At 48.0% G+C, this 23,506-nt stretch overlaps 1 protein-coding gene across 2 annotated transcripts in view; it reads right to left on the reverse strand.

The window, feature by feature from the left end:
* LOC132891652 (MORC family CW-type zinc finger protein 3-like) overlaps window positions 1–23,506 on the reverse strand; it is a 113,041-nt gene that overhangs the window by 82,366 nt on the left and 7,169 nt on the right. Inside the window, exons 3-6 of one of the 2 annotated variants that reach the window (XM_060929444.1) lie at window positions 18,360–18,492; window positions 17,996–18,219; window positions 6,264–6,417; window positions 5,800–5,947 (exon numbers count right to left, since the gene is read on the reverse strand). In XM_060929444.1, the coding sequence (XP_060785427.1) occupies window positions 5,800–5,947; window positions 6,264–6,417; window positions 17,996–18,219; window positions 18,360–18,492 (659 nt within the window). The remainder of the gene's footprint in view (window positions 1–5,799; window positions 5,948–6,263; window positions 6,418–17,995; window positions 18,220–18,359; window positions 18,493–23,506) is intronic. The other variant, XM_060929445.1, reaches the window with a different exon arrangement.

Raw genomic sequence — 23,506 nt, forward strand, 5'->3', positions numbered from 1 at the left:
ACAGACCTTCAAGCTGCTCTGTGTTTTAATGCAGTAGATGTGTTTTCCTGCTCACCCGCCCAGCTGGAGCTCCTCAGTTTGGTGTCGCCAAGTTACACGCGTGTGCGTGCACGCGCGCGCGCCGCCTATTCAAGCCGCTCGTGAAACCATAAACCCGAGACTGAAAACAAAACTAGCAGCCGAACGGGTTTATTTTGCTGAGATGGACACTGCCTTTTCTTCACCGAAACAAGAGTGAGTGTTACTTAATAAAGGCAGATTAAAAGTTTCGGTTTGCTCCTGCTCCTCCCTCGAGCACTACAGTACCTCAGCCGGACCGGTGTTCTGTAAAGTTATCCTAGCAAGTTCTCATACAGACCGTTTTATTATTCAAAACAAGTCATTACAAATTATTTGACTCGGCCAAAGACTCGACCAATACGCACAAAACATAAAAATCGGCAAATGCGTGAAATTCTCACCGATTTTCTATCAGCCCAGCTGATCGGTGGGACAAAACTACTGTTGAATTTTCCTACCCTCCTGGATTTCGCGCATGCGTAGTAGGCTTGGTAGGATAACTTGACAGAACAGCGGTGCAGATGTGCAGATCAGACAAGACAGAAGACGTTGCGCATGCGTGCAGACATAGCGGAGACATTTATGCGTCACCGTATAGACGCAGATTTCCTCCTTGAAAACGGTCGTGTAGACGCGGAAAAAAGTGAGAACAAAAACGGACTTTTGCGTTTTTGTTTTATACCGTCCCCGTGTAAAGTGGGCCTCAGCTTAGGAATGCTACCACTAGGATCGCTGTGTTTCACTTTCCTTCCCTATAAATAATTAAATGGTTGGTTGTCTTGGTGCAGAAGAAAAAACTGTAGAGAGCTTGTCTCTTGTAATTTCATGAAATTCTTGTTTTTAAAGGAGATACGCAGAACCATGGCCTCACTTTTGTTTATAAATGCCTTGAGACCTCAAGAATGGCCTAGGAATAGTTTTAATCATAAACAATAAATCTAATATAATTTTTACGATTAAAGTGATTCATATAGATAGTGGTCTGAGTGAATGACCTTGACGTCCGTAACGTCACAGCAGGAAGTCTATCGGTCTCATCGCCATGTCCGCTATACTAAACACAGAGCTGACTGCAACTCCAGTCCTCCATTTTGAGCTAATTTATTGCCATGCCACATAGATGTGTTGCTGGCCGGTGCAGCAACATGACAGAAGGTAGATTTACGTTGCATTCATGGCCCAAGAATGTTCAAACTGCAAAGATTTGGACACGTTTTGTGAGAAGTTCACGGGCACATTGGGTGCCTACGAAGTGGTTTCTCCTCTGCTCTGCACATTTTACTGAAGACTGGTATGAAACCTCTGATCTGTTGAGGAGTGTTGGCTATAAGCCTGTATTGAAAGAGGGTGCAGTACCAACAATTAAATAAAACTACAAGAAAAGGAAAGTATTTATTTATTTATTTAAAAAAGGAAAGTTCAGTTGCACCAGTTCTCCCAGAGTGTGAGCCGAGGGTTGTTGGTAAAACCCAGGACAGACTGGGACGTGACCTCCCCACGGTTATTGCTAAAAACGGTGACATCCCATCCTGGGTTTTAGTAATTGCCTTAGCCAAGTAGTAATGGCGGAGTACTCCATATGGAGAAAATGGAGAATGAGTGGAGCAGCCGTCTGATTTCTCCGCTGGATATTGCTGCCATGTTGCCCTTATGTGGAAGAAGTGAATGAACGGAGAACTGAACAAACAACTGAAAGTCAGATTGTTTCAAAAACAATCAGCCACAAGATTGGCCTTCAAGAAGCGAGAACACAGATGGGTAAGCTCCGACTCTCATTTGGATACAAAACAAAAACAACATGTTGTTTACCTGCATTTAGATTAACACATTTAACTTGTATTCTGTTTAAGTTACCGGTATAAGATTATTTAATTTGCTTCACAATGTGATTGTCTCAGTTCATCTGATTATTTAATTAGCCTTTTACGTTTTATCAGTGAACATGCATGCATGTACATGTATATTGCATAAGTTATAACACACATCCTGTTTTAATGAGTGTCAACCCACAATCAATGAAGTCAAATCAGTCTTAGTTGAGCAAGTCGGTAACGGTATTTCTTACTTGGATGGATGGAGATACTATCCACCCAGAAATTTATTTAAAGGTTAAATAAAGGTTCTGCGTATATCCTTTAACAGCACACTTGGATGATGTTTTAGAAGAAGAAAAAGACACCTTTATTTGTCAAATGTACACTCAAGCACAGTGAAATTCATCCTCTGCATTTACCCCATCTGAAGCAGTGAACACACACACATATCCAGAGCAGTGAGCAGCTACGCTACAGTGCTCAGGGAGCAGTTGGTGGTTAGGTGCCTTGCTCAAGGGCACTTCAGCCTAAACGTTAACCAAACTGCATGTCTTTGGACTGTGGGGGAAACCCACGCAGATACGGGCAGAACATGCAAACTCCACACAGAAATGCCTGTGTCGGCCACTGGGTTTGAACCCAGAACCTTCTTGCTGTGAGGCGATAGTGCTAACAATTACACCACCATGCCACCTTAAATGTGTAGTTAAATTTGTGGTTCCCTCACTACGTTTTACTATAGTTTTGTGTATTTTGCAACCAGCAATGTTTTCTTCATATATGGCTTATTCCGTTTTATAAACTCGAAGTATTGCCAAACGGCATCCTTTCCTTTTGGATTTTTCATGATGCTGAACAAGCTGCTGTCATTGGAAGCTGTCATTTTGAATGCAATTGATGAAGTGACCGCAGGAATTCTAGAACCTTCTATTAAACTGTGGCAGCGGGGGCGCAGTCGAGCGACAGTTTGTGAATAGAGGATGAGGCCAGGGAATGTGAGTGGAAAAACGAGTGCACTTGTGTCAAATTAATGGTGTGTGTGTGTGTGTGTGTGTGTGAGAGAGAGTGTGTGCGCCTCTTGCAGTGATAGCCAAGGGCTAATAAGAGGGAAACTTTTTGCGGAGCAGAATTGTGTATGCGCATGTGTATGTCGTGAACCTGAAAAGCTTAAACAATGAAACATGCAGTAGCAAGTAACTGAAGCAAGTAACCCACTTGTCCCAGTGCTTCAGTGTCCCACCATCCCGAAATAAAGTGTGACACTCCTTCCCTGGCCTTGTCCTCCATTCACAAACTGGTGCTCGACCGTGCCCCCACTGCCACATAAACCTTTTTTTTTTCTCTTCTAAAAACAATTTTATACTGGTATGTTGGATAAAATTGTTCAAGATTTATATACTGAAATTAAAAATACAGCTCCCGTACATGTTTTTGATCCAATATTTTCAACATTTCTGGGATTAGACAAATATGAGGATTCTCGAGTGAACCAATGTGTCAAAAACGTATCGTGATACATGTATTTTACAAATTGCACTGCAATATATTAGTAGATCAATAATACCGTGCACCACAACAAAAATATCCATTTTCTTGTTCTGAAGACATGCACTTGTTGACGTGGGTTTTTACTTTGGGTTGTTATCGGCTGAAAGGTGACTTTTTTTTCCTTTATTTTAAGTTGTGGGCGGCACGGTGGTGTAGTGGTTAGCGCTGTCGCCTCACAGCAAGAAGGTCCTGGGTTCGAGCCCCGGGGCCGGCGAGGGCCTTTCTGTGTGGAGTTTGCATGTTCTCCCCGTGTCCGCGTGGGTTTCCTCCGGGTGCTCCGGTTTCCCCCACAGTCCAAAGACATGCAGGTTAAGTTAACTGGTGACTCTAAATTGACCATAGGTGTGAATGGTTGTCTGTGTCTATGTGTCAGCCCTGTGATGACCTGGCGACTTGTCCAGGGTGTACCCCGCCTTTCGCCCGTAGTCAGCTGGGATAGGCTCCAGCTTGCCTGCGACCCTGTAGAAGGATAAAGCGGCTAGAGATAATGAGATGAGATGAGATTTTAAGTTGTCCAAAAGAGGAGGGTTTTTTTTTTCTTTGTGCCAAAAAAGACTGGTATTTGGAGCTATTAATGAGACCCTCAATCTTAATTACAGCCCTGGTCCCAGTTGAAGAGAAACATAGCATGATGCTGCCACCACCATGCTTCACCATGGGTAGGGTTTTTGTAGACAATAAGCTTTGTTGTTTTGTGCCAGACATGTCTTTTAAAATTAAGCCTAAAAAGTTCTACCTTTGTCTCATTCAACCATAAAATATTTGGGCTTGGATTGATTGATTGATCTGGTGAGAAAGGACTTCCATCTAGCCACTCCAGCCCACAGACAGGCACATGCAGGGAGTGACCAGTATTTTCCAGATGCTCCTCTAGCTCCTTTAATGTTGCTGAGGGTCTCTTGGCAGCCTCCTTGATTGATTAGTTTTCTTTGTGACCTTTCATCAGTTTGGCCGGGATGTCCTGTTCTTGGTAATGTCACTGTGGTGCCCCATTTTCTCCACTTTTTGATGTTGGCATTCAGTGTTTCATGACACGCATTTAATGTTTTGGAAATTCTTTTATACCCCTCTCCTGATCAGTGTCTTATCACAATCAGATCCTCTAGCTGCTTTGTAAGCTCTTTGTGGATCATGTCTTCAGCAGTCGGATAAAACCAAAAAGATGTCAAGAAAATCCAACAGAAACAACTGATCTATTATTTGGGGTTATTAAAGGTGACATTGCATCGTTTTTTCATTAATTGTGCGGTGGTCTCTAGTATGAATGAATGCTCTGTGAGCTGGTTTTGGTGAAAAAAAAAAATGCTGTGGTGCTCCTGTTTCAGGCTGTTCTAGTTTGGTGGAGGAGTGGGTGGGGAGAGAACGACAGGATTTCAGCTCTTACTCATGAATATTCATGACATGTAAACATATCGCTTCTGATTGGCTAACAGCACTGTGACGCTCCCTCCAGTGGGTTATGGGCGAGGCCATGACTACTAATTTTCGAAGTGACGCAAGTTCGTAGGGCTTTTTTCTGATTCGCTCGTTTTTCCGTCTATTTTCTTTCATAGGCTAATACAGGGAATGGGGGTAGAAGAACATTTTCACGTGCAGCATGCATATGCAACTCAGAGTGACCTATGGTATTTCAAAAAGAGCACGTATTAAATGGTTTGTCATGGAATGACACCTTTAAGAATCACTTCATTGATGACAGGTGGATCATACTGTATTATAATTACTTTTAAACATGAGTTTGAATGTGATTGGTGAATTGTCAGGCACAGTCACATGTCCCTTTAAAACCATATGCACACTGATGCAGCTTTGACAATTATGTCATTTTTTTCTCCCCTAAACTTTATTTCTTTTTCACTTAAATTTTGTTGGTTACAGTAATGATCTAACAATCATCTTGGTTTGATTTTTTTTTTAATCATAAAACCCTTCAATTTTAACAGAGGTGTGTAGAATTTTTATATCCACTGTATACTTGACCGCTATCCATCACTCCTTGTGACATTTTACCATCTCTGTGTGCATTTGAGCATCATCTCCCTGCTGATTATCTTTGGTTTTGATTTCTGATTTCTCCTTTCACTTTGATCTTGATTGAGCTGCTTTTATCTGTTGTCTGATGTTCATACTCTGTCTGTTTGACTACAATTTGCTCATAAACAATTTGCACTTAGAACTGTGTGTCCAACCTGGACACAGGTATTCCATGCCGAATATAGATGATAAATGTTAGCAAGTCTGAAACCCTGCTTTCTGAAATGCTGAAATGACCCCTTTTACATACTTGCCAACCCCCAGAGAATAAAAAGTAGTAGATCAGATTGTGCACCACAGTTGTGCCCTTCTGGAGGGGTCTGGGGGCATGATAAATTCTCACCCGCAGTGAATATTCACTCTCAGGCACTGAAACGCCACCTGCTGCCTCCCGCTTTGCCGTCTCCCTGTTTTTCGTGTACACATCAACAGGGATCTTGATGTCATAGGGGTCCTTCTTGAAGTCAAATTCTAATTCTCCTGAAGATCTTCTGCAGCAGAATAATTAGAAGTGGAAACAAAAGAAGAAAATATGATAGAATTTCTTATAATCCACAGTACTGCTCTTGGTCCTAAGCAGTTTATCAATATCAGGTATGCAACCATGTTTAAAAAAAAATATGTGCACCACATTTCAAATGACGTCATGTTCATGTCATTAACTATAAATGTTATTACATAATATTAACAGTAGAACTATATTAGAGTACAATAAAATGTCATACCAGTATTTTATCACATCTTTAATCTAAACAGAGCTCTCCTATAAAACTATAGTAGAGCAAATCAAATTTTCTGCATTTTCACCTGCGTAGATTCCAGATGATGATATGCGTTCCACTTGAGTTGGTGCATGACCTGTCAATGACCCTGAACTCAGACAGCAATTCTTCCTCAGTCGTAAAGAGAGAATATTTCAAGATATCACGAAGACTCTCTTCATCCTCTGGTGCAGCACTGAGTGAACATTGAGGTTAAAGGCCAAACTGTACAGAGGTAATCGCTCAGGAAAAAATTATTTTGCTTTCGACCTTTATGCTCTTAAACTCCCATCCCACTGGCAGGTCCAGTACATGCAACACATTCCTCACACTCATAACTGCATATACAGTACACTTCATATTACTTTTACTCTATACCAGAGGTCACCAACCCGTCGATCGCGATCGACTGGTCGATATCGGAGGCTTTCCCAGTTGATCTTGGGGGATGAGGAAAGAAATTGGAAGATTATACAGAAATACACTGCAGTATATCTGATTTGGCGTTCATATTACATCTTCCGATAGGCCCACTACAGCTTTCCCCCTCTGTGTCGCAGGGTTCTTTTTTTTTAACTCCTGCTGCTTACGTCTTATGTCTCTGAGCGTCGCCACCATGGTGATAGCCTCGCAATACAGTTCAGGGTTCTCCACGAGGGGTTTTAGAGGTGCGGGCCGCCCCCCTTTCTGTGATTCCTGCCCCTGTTTAATTTCTGCCGCCCCTTTACAAAAGGAAGCGTGATATTGCCTATAAAACCGTGAGGATATAACCTGGCTGTCAGTGTTACTGTAGCTCTTGAAGTGTTTCCGCGGAGTGGTGGATCGGACTCGAGCCTGGCATGAACCGCTCCGACACGCTATAATGACACCAATCTATCACCAGCAGGGATGAGAATGAAAAATATTTTAAAAGTCTGAAAAAACCAGGGCGGGGGGGACGACATGGGTTTAATTATTTTTGGCTATTTTTTTTTAACCCCAAAACCATTAATTTTATCAGCAAAAATTTGCAATTTATTTGGAAATAAATTCCCCTTCTTGGTGGACTCCCAGGTGAAAATGATTAATATGGTACAAGAGACTTGTTTTTAATCAATTCACATTTGATGATTTCAAAAAATCAATGCACCTTTTAATATAAACGAGCTCTACAGTATTATATTTCTGCATTTTTGTGATTCATCTTTGAATACTCCAATCCTTTAAAATGAAGTGCAAACCAGAAAAAAGTTCTATCATATAATTCTCTTAAGCTTTCTTCTGATGTTATCATGGTAGCAGGAGGTCTTGCATATTAAGTAGGCAACATTCAACATCAATTATCACTTCCCTTTCAACTGTTGTGTGTACTAACTAGGTTTTATCTGGACAGGAGGTTGTGTAATGTAATACATATACCATATGGTCAATTTGAAGATCGAGATGGTGATTTTGAATTAAAGAACAGGCATGTACAATGGGCATTACATATTGGAAATTTTTTTTAAATAAAAAACTAAGTTCATCTCGGCCTAAAAAATTCCGTCCCCCTATGAAATGAGCAATAAGTAGGAGAGTTATACATTCTATCATACCTAAAATTTTTATCAGAAATATGGATATGATACTATGATTCTCCCCAACATGCTACATTAGATAAGCTAACCCCATTTATAAAAGATACACACTTATATATGACGTGTAATTGATATATTTTTGGGGCGCGCGCTCTCTCTCCGCCATGCCGATCCTGTAGGCTGCACTGACTCAAACTCCGGTCCTCGAGAAAAGAGATAAAAGCCCGCCCACACTGAAAGCTGATTGGCTTATTTTGCTGAGTAACCCAATCAAGATGCTCTTTGTCTGGCATGCGCTACATGAACAGGCACACAGGCAGTGTTGCCAGATTGGGTGCTTTTAAGTGTATTTTGGCGGGTTTTTAACATATTTTGGGCTGGAAAACGTCAGCAGTATCTGGCAACACTGCACACAGTCTCCCTCGCGCGCGCACATTGTAAGATGCGTGATGCGCACGCTCTTGCTCGCTTCTATCAATATGCAGGAGACTCCCGGAACTTCCGGGACACTTGGGATGTCTGCGTTATAAGGTGACCACAGATCGTTAATCATACCCCCCCCCAAAAAAAAAAAATTTCTCAACGGATTTACATCGATCTCAAAAACGATCATTTTGGTCTGAAAAAGTCGGAAATCCGCCAATCGGCGGAAAATTCTCATCCCTGCACCAGCCAATCAGGAGACTTAATCAAACGCATCCCCCGCCCACCAATCTATCACCAGCCAATCAGGAGACTTAATCAAACGCATCCCCCACCCACTCGTGTCCGTGTCTGAGACATTGAATTTTCACAGAAGGAGGGAAGAAGTTGACTGAGGTAAGACTGTGTGATAAATTAACGAATGAATAAGAGAGGAATTTCAACATATAGGGCTCAAGTTTGTTACCGTTAAATAAGCATTGCTTGTACAGTAACGTTATGTTGTTACAACGTTGACCCACTTTTAACATGCCGAGTACCGACTGTAGCCGCTAACATGCTAATTAGCTTGCTGTCAAGTTTTTCCTTTGTCGAGCTTTAAGTGTAAGGTCATGGATGTTGCTTGTTCCTGCTGTAATATGATACGTGATATGAACCTAACTATAAGGCACTCACTGACCATGTTCAGTCACAGCCATCACACTGACTTGAGTTGCGTGATGAACTGTAACCTCTGTAGCATGACAGCAGTCATTGGTAGTAGTATCACTGCAAGTTCACATTTGTCTTTATTGTGTATGTATGGTTAAAGAAAATCAGTTCATGTTGAATTGAAGTTGTCGTTTTGTCACTTAAGTTACAATTTGTGATATATCATCACTGTTGTGTTGTAATTTCAGTTGACAATTTCCATTTTATGTTGCTGTGAAATTAATTAATTTAGTGTTACAATACAAACAAGACAGTGCAACTGATGTTAACAGTTCAGCTTTCTCATTACAATGTTATTAGTTGATATTAATAATCTGAGTCATTGGTGGTTCATTCATTCTGCTCACTACAGATATAGGCCTATATATTTTTGTGTATAGTTAATTTCCATTGTATGTTGTACTGAAATTAAGTCATTTAGTCAGCTCTCACAAGAAATTAAAAAGTTGGACCAGGGTCTTAAATCTTATTCAGTTAAAATTAGGCTAAATAAAAAGCCTCAACTTGAAACAGTCTAGTCTGGATTTCTTTTTCTGTCAACGCTTCAAGGGGTAGATCTTGCTTGCCATCTAGGCAGAGGTTAGGGATCTCGGGCATAAAAAGGTTGGTGACCACTGCTCTATACAATCCAGCCACTGGGGGTGCATAAGCGTACTCTTGGTGCCGGTCCCAGGCCCGGACAAATTGGAGAGGGTTGCGTCAGGAAGGGCATCCAGTGTAAAACTATGCCAAATCTAACATGCTGAATGAAAAGAGAAATACCATACCGGATCGGTCGGGGCCTGGGTTAACAACAACCACCTCTGGTACTGTTGGTCAACAGGGTGCCGGTGGAAAGCGTACTACTGTTGCGCCAAAACGGAGAAGGAGAAAGAGAGGGGGGAGGCGTGTTAGGAGAGAGCGTGAAAGATGGAAGGGAAGGAGCTTAGAATTGAGGGTAGGAACACTGAATGTGGGAACATTGGCAGAGCGAGAGAGTTAGCAGGTATGATGAAAAAAAGCAAGTTGGACATTTTGTGTGTGCAGGAGACGAGGTGGAAAGGAAGCAAGGCCAAGAACATTGGAGATGGATGCAAGTTGTTTTATTATGGAGTCAATGGAAAGAGAAATGGTGTTGGTATTTGTGGCAGCGGGGGCGTGGTCAAGCGTCGGTCTGTGAATGGAGGGCGGAGTCAGGGAAGGTAAGTGGCGGAATCACTGCACCTGACGGGAATTAACCTGTGCTTGTGTGTCTTCCCTAGTGACTGCGCCCTATAAGAAGAGAGGGAGAGCAGAGGAAGGGGGCTCTTCCCCAACCTGGATGCTTGTGTGCGTGTGTGTAGTTTAAAGCTGAAAAGCTTCAGTAAAAAGAGTCTTTGAGAACTCAGTTCTGGCCTGCCGTGCTTCTGTACTCCACCCACCTAGAACACTTGTTCCAGTGGACCTGAAACACGGGATGGAGCGCAGAAGAGAACAGCCCCATGGAGTCCTCCCCCTTTAAGGACCTGATCCATGCCCTCGCCACGGCCCAACAGAGCCAGCACCAGGCGCTGGTCGCCCTCCGGGAGGAACAGGACAAAGGTTCGAGGCCCTGGTGCTGGCGCAGCAGGAAGATCGCCAGGCGTTCCGGCACCTACTCGCGTCGGTGGGGTCCACCACCTCCACCACAGCGGGCCCTTCCCACCTCACCCTAACGAAGATGGGCCCGCATGACGACCCTGAGGCCTTCCTCACTCTCTCTTTGAGCAGGTAGCAGAGGCGTGGGGTTGGCCGGTGGAACAGCGTGCAGCGTGCCTCCTCCACCTGCTCACAGGCGAGGCGCAGCTGGCCGCGTTACAGCTCCCCACCGACAGCCGGCTGGTCTACGCGGACCTCCGCAGGGCCGTCCTCCAGCATGTGGGTCGCACCCCGGAGCAGCAGCGCTTTCGCGCGCTGCGCCTGGAGGAGGTCGGCTGGCCGTTCGTGTTTGGCCAGTAACTCCGGGACGCCTGCTGCCGGTGGCTGAGGGCCGACAACCGCGACGCCGAGGGAATCATTGGTCTGGTGGCACTGGAGCAGTTCATCGCTCGACTTCCAGAAGGAACCGCGAAGTGGGTCCAGTGCCATCACCCGGCGTCGCTGGATCAGGCCATTGAGCTGGCGGAGGACCATATGGCGGCTGTTCCAACGGCAGGACAGTGTGTCTCCCCTTCTCCCCTCTCCGTTCTCTCTCCCTCTCCTTCTGTTCTTCGCCCTCACCCCATTCCCCAGCCGGCCCGCCGCACCCACGGGGTCCTACCGTTTCCTACTTCCATGTCTGTGTCTTACCCCCCCTCAGGTGAGTGATAGCCGGAACACTGGTGCAGAGAGAGAGCCTGGGCCAGTGTGCTAGCGCTGCGGGGAGCCAGGGCACCTCCAGCATCAGTGCTCGGCAAGAGAGGTGGGCGCGGTGATCCGGATCCCCGACGCACCAGAGACCGCCCTCGATCGGGCCGGAGCGTATCGCATACCGGTGAGTATCCAAGGGGATATGTATCAGGCTTTGGTGGACTCCGGCTGTAATCAGACCTCAATCCACCAAAGCCTGGTGCAAGACGAGGCATTGGGAAGAGCACAGTTGGTGAAGGTGTTGTGTGTGCACGGGGATGTTCACAACTACCCTTTAGTGTCGGTCCACATTCTGTTTCGAGGGGAGAGATTTAGAGTACAGGCGGCGGCTAATCCTCGCCTTACCCACTCGATAATTTTGGGGACTGATTGGCCGGGATTTCAGGATTTAATGTCACACTTAGTAAAGAGTGGATCCTGCCGTAGTTCAGTGGGGGGAGGTCCCGGAGTGGCATTGGTGGGAGCAGCTGTCACAGAGCCTTCTAAGTCATCACTGCATCAGAGTGAGGAGCAGCAGGCTCCTCCTCCCTCTCTCAGGGAATCCCTCACAAATTTCCCGTTAGAGCAATCACGAGACGAGTCTCTGCGGCATGCGTTTGACCAAGAGACAGTAATCGATGTTCAAACGCTCCAGCCAAACGCCATCCTGTCCTTCCCCTATTTTTCCATTATTAAGGATAGATTATACCGAGTGACGCAGGACACTCAGACTAAGGAACAAATAACCCAACTTTTAATCACAAAGAGCCGCCGGGAATTGGTATTCCAGGTGGCTCACTTTAATCCCATGGCTGGGCACTTAGGGCAGGATAAGACACTAGCCTGAATAATGGCCCGGTTCTATTGGCCAGGGATTCGCGGCGATGTCCGTAGGTGGTGTACGGTGTGCCGCGAATGCCAGTTAGTAAATCCAGCGGCCATTCCAAAAGTGCCTTTGCGCCCTCTGCCATTAATCGAGACCCTGTTCGAAAGAAGCACTCTTCCGCGTTATCTCCCAGGTCGGAATCCCCAAAGAGATTCTGACTGATCAAGGCACTACATTTATGTCACATACACTGCGCGAACTGTATGGGTTACTGGGAATTAAGCCAATCCGCACCAGCATTTATCACCCACAAACGGATTGCTTAGTCGAATGGTTTAATCGCACCCTCAAAAGCATAATTAAAAAATTCATAAGCGAGGATGCACGCCATTGGGATAAATGGCTCGAACTCCTGTTATTCGCAGTGCGAGAGGTCCCATAAGCCTCCATGGGGTTCTCCCCATTCGAATTACTATACGGGCGTAAGCTGCGTGGCATTTTGGATGTGTTACGGGAAAATTGGGAGGAGGAACCTTCAACCAGTAAAAATGAAATTCAATACATTATTGGCCTGCGCGCAAAACTCCACACACTCACGCACCTAACCCTGGAGAATTTGCAGCAGGCCCAAGAATGTCAAGTCCGTCTGTATGACAGGGGCACGCGCCTTAGGGAATTCACACCGGGAGACAAAGTACTCGTGTTATTGTCCACGTCGAGCTCTAAATTAATCGGCAGGTGGCAAGGACCCTTTGAGGTCACACGGTGAGTCAGGGACGTCGACTATGAGGTGAGGTGAACAGACAGGGATGGGGTGTTACAGATTTACCACCTCAATCTGTTAAAACGTTGGAGCAAGGAGGTACCCATGGCGCTCGTGTCGGTGGTTCCAGAGAAGGCGGAGCTGGGGCCGGAGGTTCAAAAAGGAAAATCGGCATCGCCCACCGCTCCGGTCCCCTGTGGAGCCCACCTCTCCCCGACCCAGCTCGCGGAGGTCGCCCAGTTGCAAACAGAAATTTCTGACGTGTTCTCGCCTCTGCCCGGCCACACCCACCTCATAGAACACCACATTGAGACGCCCCCGGGGGTAGTAGTGCGCAGCCGCCCTTACAGACTGCCTGAACACAAGAAAAAGGTGGTTTGGGAAGAACTCGAGGCCATGCTCGAAATGGGCATCGTCGAGGAGTCCCACAGTGACTGGAGCAGCCCGGTGGTCTTGGCTCCCAAGGCCGACGGGTCGGTACGGTTCTGTGTGGACTATAGGAAAGTCAACACAGTGTCTAAATTTGACGCGGACCCAATGCCTTGTATTGACGAGTTGCTCGATCGACTAGGCATGGCTCGTTTTTATTCGACATTGGATTTGACAAAGGGATATTGGCAGATCCCCTTGACTCCACTATCCCGAGAGAAAACGGCCTTTTCCACACCGTTTGGCTTAAACCAGTTCATCACACTTCCTTTTTGGCTGTTTGGGGTGCCCACTACGTTCCAGCGGCTTATGGATAGGGTCCTCCGCCCCCACACCACCTATGCGGCCGCATACCTGGATGACATTATTATTTATAGTAATGGCTGGCCACGGCACCTAAAACACCTGAGGGCCGTCCTAGGGTTGCTGAGGCGAGCGGGTATCACAGCCAACCCGAAGAAGTGTGCGATTGGGCAGGTGGAAGTACAGTAACTGGGCTTCCACTTGGGCAATGGGCAGGTGCGTCCCCAAATCAATAAGACAGCAGTGATTGCGGCCTGCCCAAGACCAAAAAGGGGGTGAGACAGTTCCTGGGGCTGGCTGGCTACTATCGTAGGTTTATACCTAATTATTCGGATGTCACCAGCCCGCTGACTGATCTCACTATAAAGGGGGCACCAGATCCGGTCCAGTGGACGGAGCAATGCCAGCGGGCTTTCTCTAAGGTAAAGACTGCACTGTGTGGGGGGCCACTGTTACACTCCCCTGACTTTTCTCTCCCCTTTGTTTTACAGACGGACGCATCGGACAGAGGGCTGGGGGCTGTTCTGTCCCAGGAGGTGGAGGGGGAGGACCGTCCAGTGCTGTACATCAGCCGCAAGCTGTTGGTGCCCGAGGGCAGGTACAGCACCATAGAGAAGGAATGCCTCGCCATCAAGTGGGCGGTCCTCGCACTCCGCTACTACCTGCTGGGGCGCCCTTTCACCCTCTGTTCGGACCACGCGCCCCTGTAGTGGCTCCACCACATGAAGGATGCCAACGCGTGGATCACCTGTTGGTATCTGGCACTCCAGCCGTTTAAGTTCAAGGTGGTCCACAGGCCGGGGGCACAGATGGTTGTGGTGGACTTCCTCTCCCGTCAAGGGGGGGTGGGGGGAGTCGGCTGCAGGCCGGATGGCTCCCCGGCTTGAGTCAGGCGGTGGGGGTATGTGGCAGCAGGGGCGTGGTCAAGCGTCAATCTGTGAATGGAGGGCGGTGTCAGGGAAGGTAAGTGGCGGAATTACTGCACCTGACGGGAATTAACCTGTGTTTGTGTGTCTTCCCTAGTGACTGCGCCCTATAAGAGGAGAGGGAGAGCAGAGAAAGGGGCTCTTTCCCAACCTGGATGCTTGTGTGCGTGTGTAGTTTAAAGCTGAAAAGCTTCAGTAAAAAGAGTCTTTGAGAACTCAGTTCTGGCCTGCCATGCTTCTGTGCTCTACCCACCTAGAACACTTGTTACAGTATTGTTTTGAGGGGAGAGTTGGTCAACAGTGTGATTGATGTGAAGAGGGTGTCAGCGTGATAGGCATGAAGTTGGAGATTCAACGAGTGGTAATCAATGTTGTGTGCGTACGCCCCACAGGTTGGATGTGAGAATGAAGAGAGAGTCTTTCTGGGAAAAGATGGATGAAGTGGTAGAAAGTATACTGAGGGAGGAGCGCGTGCTGATAGGAGCAGATTTCAACGGACATGTTGGCGAGAGAAACCGATGAGATGAGGACATGATGGGCAGATATGGTGTAAGAGAGAGAAATGTGGAAGGGCAAATGGTGGTTGATTTTTCAAAGAGGATGAATTTGGCAATAGTCAATACATACTTTGAGAAGAAAGAGCAGGACAGAGTGACGTTTAAGAGTGGAGGAAGATCTACACAGGTGGACTACATACTCTGCAGAAGGGGTAACCTGAAGGAGATTGGAGATTGTAAAGTGATAGCAGGGGAGAGTGTAGCTAGACAACATCAAGTGGTTGTGTGCAGGATGAGCTTGAAAGTGAAAAAGAGGAAGCGTGAAATAGTGGAGCCGAAGATTAAGTGGTGGAAACTAAAAGAGGTTGAACATCAGAAGGAGTTTAGGGAAGAAATGAGACGAGCATTGAGTGGTCATGGAAGTCTGCCAGAAGATTGGAATACTACTGCTGTACTCGTAAGAGAGGCAGCAAGGAAGGTGCTAGGGTGGTCATCGGGAAGGAGGAAGGAAGACAAGGAGACATGGTGGTGGAACAAAGAAGTTCAGGAAATTATAAAAGAAGAGGCTAGCAAAGAAGAATTGGGATGATCAGAGAAACGAGGAAAGCAGGTGGTTATACAGAGAAACGAGACAGAAGGCAAAAAGAGCGGTAGCGAAGGTGAAAGCAGATGCATACCAGGAGTTGTACGAAAGACTGGAGACCAAAGAAGGAGAGAAATACCTGTACAGACTAGCTAGGCAGAGAAACAGGGAAGTGAGGAATGTACAGCAGGTAAGAGTGATGAAAGATGTAAATGGAAATGTGCTGACAAACCGAGTGCATTACGAAGGTGGAAAGAGTACTTTGAGGATTTATTAAATGAGGAGAATCCAAGAGAGAAAAGGACAGATTCACTGGAGACAGCAAATCAGGAAGCCGAGTTGGTTAGTAAGGATGAGGTGAGGGCAGCCATGAAAAGAATGAAGACTGGGAAAGCAGTCGGATCAGATGGTATCCCAACTGAGGCTTGGAGATGTTTGGGTGAGACGGCTGTGGAGTTCCTAACGAGATTGTTTGTTTAATAAGATCCAAGAGAATGAGAAAATGCCAAATGAATGGAGAGTGTGCTAGTCCCAATATACAAGAATAAGGAAGATGTACAGAGCTGCAGTAATTACAGAGGAATAAAATTGATGAGCCACACCATGAAGCTATGGGAAAGGGTATTGGAGGCGAGATTGAGAAGAGAGGTAGCAATCTGTGAACAGCAGTATGGGTTTATGCCAAGGAAGAGCACGTCGGATGCAATTTTTGCTTTAAGCATGTTAATGGAGAAGTACAGGGAAGGCCAGAGAAAGCTACATTGTGTGTTTGTAGACCTGGAGAAGGCATATGATAGAGTGCTGAGAGATGAGTTATGGTATTGTATGAGAAAGTGTGGAGTGAATGAGAAGTATATTAGAGTGGTGCAATACATGTATGAGAAGAGTGAAACAGCAGTGAGGTGTGCAGTTGGAACAACTGAATGGTTCAAGGTGAAGGTGGGACTCCATCAAGGATCTGCTTTGAGTCCTTTTTTGTTTGCCATAGTGATGGATAGCTTGACAGATGAAGTGAGGCAAGAGTCACCATGGAACATGATGTTTGCGGATAATATTGTGATATGTGGTGAAAGTGGAAAGGAGGTTGAGTTGGGTTTGGAGAGATGGAGGTATGCATTGGAACGAAGAGGAATGAAGGTGAGCAGTAGCAAAACAGAATACATGTGCATCAATGAGAATGGGGATGAGAGTGTAGTGAAGATGCAAGGAGTAGACGTAAAGAAAGTTGGTGAATTCAAGTACCTGGGGTCAACTGTGCAGGAAAATGGGGGCTGCGATAGTGAGGTGAGAAAGAGACTGCAGGCAGGGTGGAGCAGTTGGAGAAGGATTTTGGGAGTCATTTGTGATAGGAAAGTCCCAGCAAAAGTGAAAGGTAAGATGTATAAGACAGCAATGAGACCAGCTGTGATGTATGGATTGGAGACCGTACCCTTAACGAAGAGACAGGAATCAAAGTTGGAGGTGGCGAAGTTGAGGATGTTAAGGTTTGCGATGGGAGTGACCGGGTTGGACAGGATAAGGAACGAGCACATCAGAGGGACAGCACATGTAGAGAGCTTGTGAATTAAGCTAAGAGAAATGAGACTGAGATGGTATGGGCACATCCTGAGAAGAGATGCAGAGCATGTGGGAAGGAGAATGTTGAGGATGGAGCTGCCAGGCACACGAAAACGAGGAAGGCCAAAGAGGAGATACATGGATGTGGTGAGAGAGGACATGAAAGTGGCAGATGTGGTAGAGAAGGATGCGGAAGACACGGAGCAATAGAGACGAAAGATCCGCTGTGGCGACCCCTAATCGGGAGCAGCCAAAAGAAGATTACTTTACACAATGAATAATTTATAGTAGTTACTATGTAATATGCTATAATATAAATGAACTGAAGAACAATTTTGTAGTTTAAGTGGTTGGTGATAATTTGTTTTATGTCTTTTTTTTTGTTAACCATCTTATTTTCTCTTGCAGTTATAAATGCTCCTGCAATGCAAATTTTAGATTCAATATTTCTATCCAACATTCATATGAAATTGATCTATCTGTTTCTAGGTAGGCACGGTGGTGTAGTAGTTAGCACTATCACCTCACAGCAAGAAGGTTCTGGGTTCAAGCCCAGTGGCTGACGGGAGCCTTTCTGTGTGGAGTTTGCATGTTCTCCCCGTGTCTGCATGGGTTTCTTCCAGGTGCTCTGGTTTCCCCCACAGTCCAAAGACATGCAGGTTAGGCTAATAGGTCACTCTAAATTGACCGTAGTTGTGAATGTGAGTGTCAATGGTTGTTTCTCTCTGTGTCAGCCCTGCGCTGACCTGGCGGCTTGTCCAGGGTGTACCCCACCTCTTGCCCATAGTCAGCTGGGATAGGTTCCAGCTTGCCTGCGACCCTGCACAGGATAAGTGGTTACAGATAATGGATGGATGGATGTTTCTAGGTAAAGGATATAAGTCTGGTTTGTGCCGGTAAACATGACAATAGGCACTTTAATAGTCTGTGCTCCTATCATCTTGAGGTAAGTCTGTGACAAGAGACCCACACACATGGTGTTGGCTTTCTTTGAGAACACGATAGCATCCTTCCCCAAGCGCATGGAGCCCGACTTAAAGCCGTTACCATAAAGGCCCACTGGGACATGGCCTCTTACTGTCTGCTTATCATTGAAGCCAAAACTGTGAGAGAGAGAGTCAGTAAAAAGAGAAACAGTATACTGTTTACACAGTTAGTATCTAGTCTCCATAGTTAAAATGAATTGCTGGATGATGTAATTGCACTCTGAAGGATAAGGCAGTCTTCATGAATACAATCATACCTGAGCATTTTGTGCATCTTGTCATAGTCCATGCCTTTTCCATTGTCTGTGAAGGTGAGACAGTCCAGACCTTTGACCTCTGTTTTATTTATCCAGATTTTTTTTGCACTGACATCTGGGTCATAAGCATTGTCTGTCAATAGGGGAGAAAAACACTGTTTCATGTGTTCTCAAGAGTGTTTATGTTCTTAGCCAGCTCTAAAAATCATAAACCTCAGTTAACCATGGAAAACAAATAAACAAACAAACAAAAAACATTAATTCAGTCATGATCTTCAGTAATCTCTTTATTCTGGTCAGGATAGTGGCAATTAGCCCTTCCTGGGAACACTGGGCGTGAGAGCAGGAATACATCATGGAACACCCCCCCCCCCCATTTCTCCTAGACCAACCTTAAATCATTATTGTTTCTTTTTTATTTGAGCGTATTGAATCATTTTCTTTTCTTATGTTTCTGGAGCTGCAGTGAACCATTTGATTGGCCCACTAGGGAACCTCTTTGTTGCTCTGCTGGGCTATTGTTCACATACAGTGGTGCTTGAAAGTTTGTGAACCCTTCAGAATTTTCTATATTTCTGCATAAATATGACCTAAAACATCATCAGATTTTCACACAAGTCCTAAAGGTAGTGTGGCAGCGGGGGCGTGGTCAAGCGCCGGTCTGTGACAGGAGGGCGGAGTCAGGGAAGGTAAGTGGCAGAATCACTACACCTGACGGCAATTAACCTGTTTGTGTGTGTCTTCCCAGTGACCGAGCCCTATTTAGGGAGGTAGAGCAGAGAGCAGGGGAGCTCTTCCTGAACCAGACGCTGAGTGTGTGTGTCTGAAAAGTGCATACATAATTGTTATGTTGAAAAGTGTGGCAATAAAACGTGCTGTCGAACCTGATCTCTGTCCTGCCGTCCTCTGTGCTCCACCCACAAACACTGAACCGTTACAGTGGTGCCGAAACCCGGGGACTGGAGCACAGCAGCCTAACAGCCCCATGGAGTCCTACCCGTTCGCTGAACTGGTCCATGCCCTCGCCACGGCCCAGCAAAGCCAGCACCAGGCACTACTCACCCTCCGAAAGGAGCAAGAACAATGGTTCGAGGCCCTGGTGTTGGCCCAACAAGAAGATCGAGAGGCGTTCCGGCACCTCCTTGCGTCGGCGGGGTCCACCAGCACTCCTACCGTGGGCCCGTCTCCCCTCACCAAGATGGGCCCACAGGACGATCCTGAGGCATTCATCATGCTCTTCGAGCAAGTTGCCGAAGCCTCGGGGTGGCCGATGGAGCAGCGCGCAGCGCGCCTCCTCCCCCTGCTAACGGGAGACGCACAGCTGGCCGTGCTACAGCTCCCCGCCGGCCGCCGGCTGGCCTACGCGGACCTCTGCCGGGCCGTCCTCCAGCGCGTGGGGCGCACCCCAGAACAGCAGCGCCAGCGCTTCCGCGCGTTGCGCTTGGAGGAAGTCGGCCGGCCGTTCGCGTTTGGCCAGCAGCTCCGGGACGCCTGCTGGCGGTGGCTGAGGGCCGACAACCGTGACGCCGAGGGAATCATTGACCAGGTGGTGCTGGAACAGTTCGTCGCTCGCTTGCCAGCAGGAACGGCGGAGTGGGTCTGGTGCCACCGCCCGGTGTCGCTGGATCAGGCAGTCGAGCTGGCAGAGGACCATTTGGCGGCTGTCCCGGCGGCAGGACAGCAGATGGCATCTTCTCTTCTCTTCTCTCTCTCTCCCCCTCCTCCTGTGTCCTGTCCTCGCCCCATTCCCTCACCGCGGAGGCGGGGGCCGGCACCACTCCAGCCGGCCTGCCGCACCAGCGGTGCCCTCCCGTTTCTCCCTTCTGTGTCTGTCTCTCCCCCCCCTCAGGTGAGTGAGCCCCAGATCACCGGTGCAGAGGGAAAGCCCGGGCCAGTTTGCTGGTGCTGCGGGGACCCGGGCCACTTTCAACAGCAGTGCACGGCGATGGAGGTGGGCGCGGTGGTTCGGATCCCCGACGTGCCAGAGGCCGCCCTCGATCGGGCCGGAGCATATCGCATACCGGTGAGTATCCAAGAGGATACATATCAGGTGTTGGTGGATTCTGGCTGTAATCAGACCTCAATTCACCAAAGCCTGGTGCAGAACGAGGCATTGGGGGGAGCACAGGGGGTGAAGGTGTTGTGTGTGCACGGGGATGTTCACAGCTACCCTTTGGTGTCAGTCCACATTTTTTTCAGAGGGGAAAAATTTATAGTGAAGGCGGCGATTAATCCTCGCCTTACCTACTCTCTGATTTTGGGGACTGATTGGCCGGGATTTCGGGGGTTGTTGACGCGCTTAGTAGAGAGTCCTGCCATTTAGCATGGGGAGGTCCCGATGTCGCTTTGGCGGGAGCAGCTGTCACAGAGCCGTCTACGTCATCTCCGCGTCAGAGTGAGGAGCCCCAGGCTCCTCCTCACTCTCTCGGGGAATCCCTCGTGGATTTCCCGTTAGAACAGTCGCGAGACAAGACTCTGCGACATGCGTTTGACCAAGTGAGAGTAATCGATGGTCAAACGCTCCCGCCGAACGCCACCCCGTCCTTCCCCTATTTCTCTATTATGAGGGATAGATTATACCGAGTGACGCAGGACACTCAGACGAAAGAGCAAAATCACGCAGCTTTTAATTCCAAAGAGCCGCCGGGAATTGGTATTCCAGGTGGCTCACTTTAATCCCATGGCTGGACACCTAGGGCAGGACAAGACACTAGCCTGAATAATGGCCCGATTCTATTGGCCGGGGATTCGCGGCGATGTTCGTAGGTGGTGTACGGCATGCCGCGAATGCCAGTTAGTAAATCCAGCGGCCATTCCAAAAGCGCCTTTGCGCCCTCTTCCATTGATCGAGACTCCGTTTGAGAGAATTGGGATGAATCTCGTCGGGCCATTAGATCGGTCAGCACGAGGGTACTGCTTTATATTAGTTCTGGTGGACTATGCAACGCGATACCTGGAAGCAGTGCCTCTGCGCAATATCTCAGCACGCAATATTGCAGAGGCACCCTTCCGCGTCATCTCCCGAGTCGGAATCCCGAAAGAGATTCTGACTGATCAAGGCACTACATTTATGTCACAGACACTGCGGGAACTGTATGGGTTATTGGGGATTAAGCTGATCCGCACCAGTGTGTATCACCCACAAATGGACGGTTTAGTGGAACGGTTCAATCGCACCCTCAAAAAAATCATTAAAAAATTCGTAAGTGAGGATGCACGTAATTGGGATAAGTGGCTCGAACCCTTGTTGTTCTCAGTGCGAGAGGTTCCCCAAGCCTCCACGGGGTTCTCCCCATTCGAATTATTATATGGGCGTAAGCCGCGCGGCATCCTAGACGTGCTGCGGGAAAATTGGGAGGAGGGACCTTCACAAAGCAAGAACGAAATTCAATACGTTATGGACCTGCACGCAAAACTCCACACGCTCACCCACCTAACCCAGCAGAATTTGCGGCAGGCCCAGGAACGGCAAGCCTGCCTGTACAACAAGGGTACGCGCCTTAGGGAGTTCACCCAGGGAGATAAAGTACTCGTACTGTTGCCCACTTCGAGCTCCAAATTGATTGCCAAGTGGCAAGGTCCCTTTGAGGTCACACGGTAAGTCAGGGACGTTCACTACGAGGTGAGGCGAACGGACAGGGGTGGGGCACTACAAATTTACCACCTCAATCTCTTTAAACCCTGGAAGGAGGAGGTCCCCGTGGCGTTGGTGTCGGTGGTTCCGGAGAAGGCAGAGCTGGGGCCGGAGGTTCAAAAAGGGGCATTGACATCACGTACCCCTCCGGTCCCCTGTGGAGACCACCTCTCCCTGACCCAGCTCACGGAGGTCGCCCAGTTGCAGGCCGAGTTTTTGGATGTGTTCTCACCCCTGCCCAGTCGCACTAACCTCATAGAGCACCACATAGAGACGCCCCCGGGGGTAGTAGTGTGTAGCCGCCCTTACAGACTGCCCAAACACAAAAAAAAGGTGGTTCGGGAAGAACTTGAGACCATGCTCGAAATGGGCATCGTCGCGGAGTCCCACAGTGACTGGAGTAGCCCGGTGGTCTTGGTACCCAAGGCCGACGGGTCGGTCCGTTTCTGTGTGGACTACAGAAAAGTCAACGCGGTGTCTAAATTCGATGCGTACCCAATGCCTCGCATTGATGAGTTGCTCGATCGACTCGGCACTGCTCGCTTTTATTCGACGCTGGATTTGACGAAGGGATATTGGCAGATCCCCTTGACTCCACTATCCCGAGAAAAAACGGCCTTTTCCACACCGTTTGGTTTACACCAATTCGTCACCCTTCCGTTTGGGCTGTTTGGGGCGCCCGCTACGTTTCAGCGGCTGATGGACAGAGTCCTCCGCCCTCAAGCCACTTATGCGGCCGCTTATCTAGATGATATCATCATCTATAGTAATGACTGGCAGCGGCACCTCGAACATCTGAGGGCCGTCCTTAGGTCGCTGAGGCGAGCGGGGCTCACAGCCAACCCAAAGAAGTGTGCGATTGGGCGGGTGGAAGTACGGTATCTGGGCTTCCACTTGGGCAACGGGCAGGTGCGTCCCCAAATTAATAAGACGCAGCAATTGCGGCCTGCCCGAGGCCCAAGACCAAAAAGGGGGTGAGACAGTTCCTGGGGCTGGCTGGCTATTACCGTAGGTTTATACCTAATTATTCAGACGTCACCAGCCTGCTGACTGATCTCACTAAAAAGGGGGCACCAGATCCGGTCCAGTGGACGGAGCAATGCCAGCGGGCTTTTTCGGAGGTAAAGGCTGCACTGTGTGGGGGGCCACTTTTACACTCCCCTGACTTTTCTCTCCCCTTTGTGTTGCAGACCGATGCGTCGGACAGAGGGCTGGGGGCGGTTTTGTCCCAGGAGGTGGAGGGGGAGGACCGCCCCGTCCTGTACATCAGCAGGAAGCTGTCAGTGCGTGAGGGGCGCTACAGCACGATAGAGAAAGAGTGTCTGGCGATCAAGTGGGCGGTCCTCGCCCTCCGTTACTACCTGCTGGGGCGCCCTTTCACCCTGTGTTCGGACCACGCGCCCCTCCAGTGGCTCCACCGCATGAAAGATGCCAACGCGCGGATCACCCGTTGGTATCTGGCACTCCAACCCTTCAATTTAAAAGGTGGTCCACAGGCCGGGGGCGCAGATGG

Source organism: Neoarius graeffei, chromosome 9 (assembly GCF_027579695.1).
Source record: "Neoarius graeffei isolate fNeoGra1 chromosome 9, fNeoGra1.pri, whole genome shotgun sequence".
Lineage (NCBI taxonomy): Eukaryota > Metazoa > Chordata > Actinopteri > Siluriformes > Ariidae > Neoarius > Neoarius graeffei.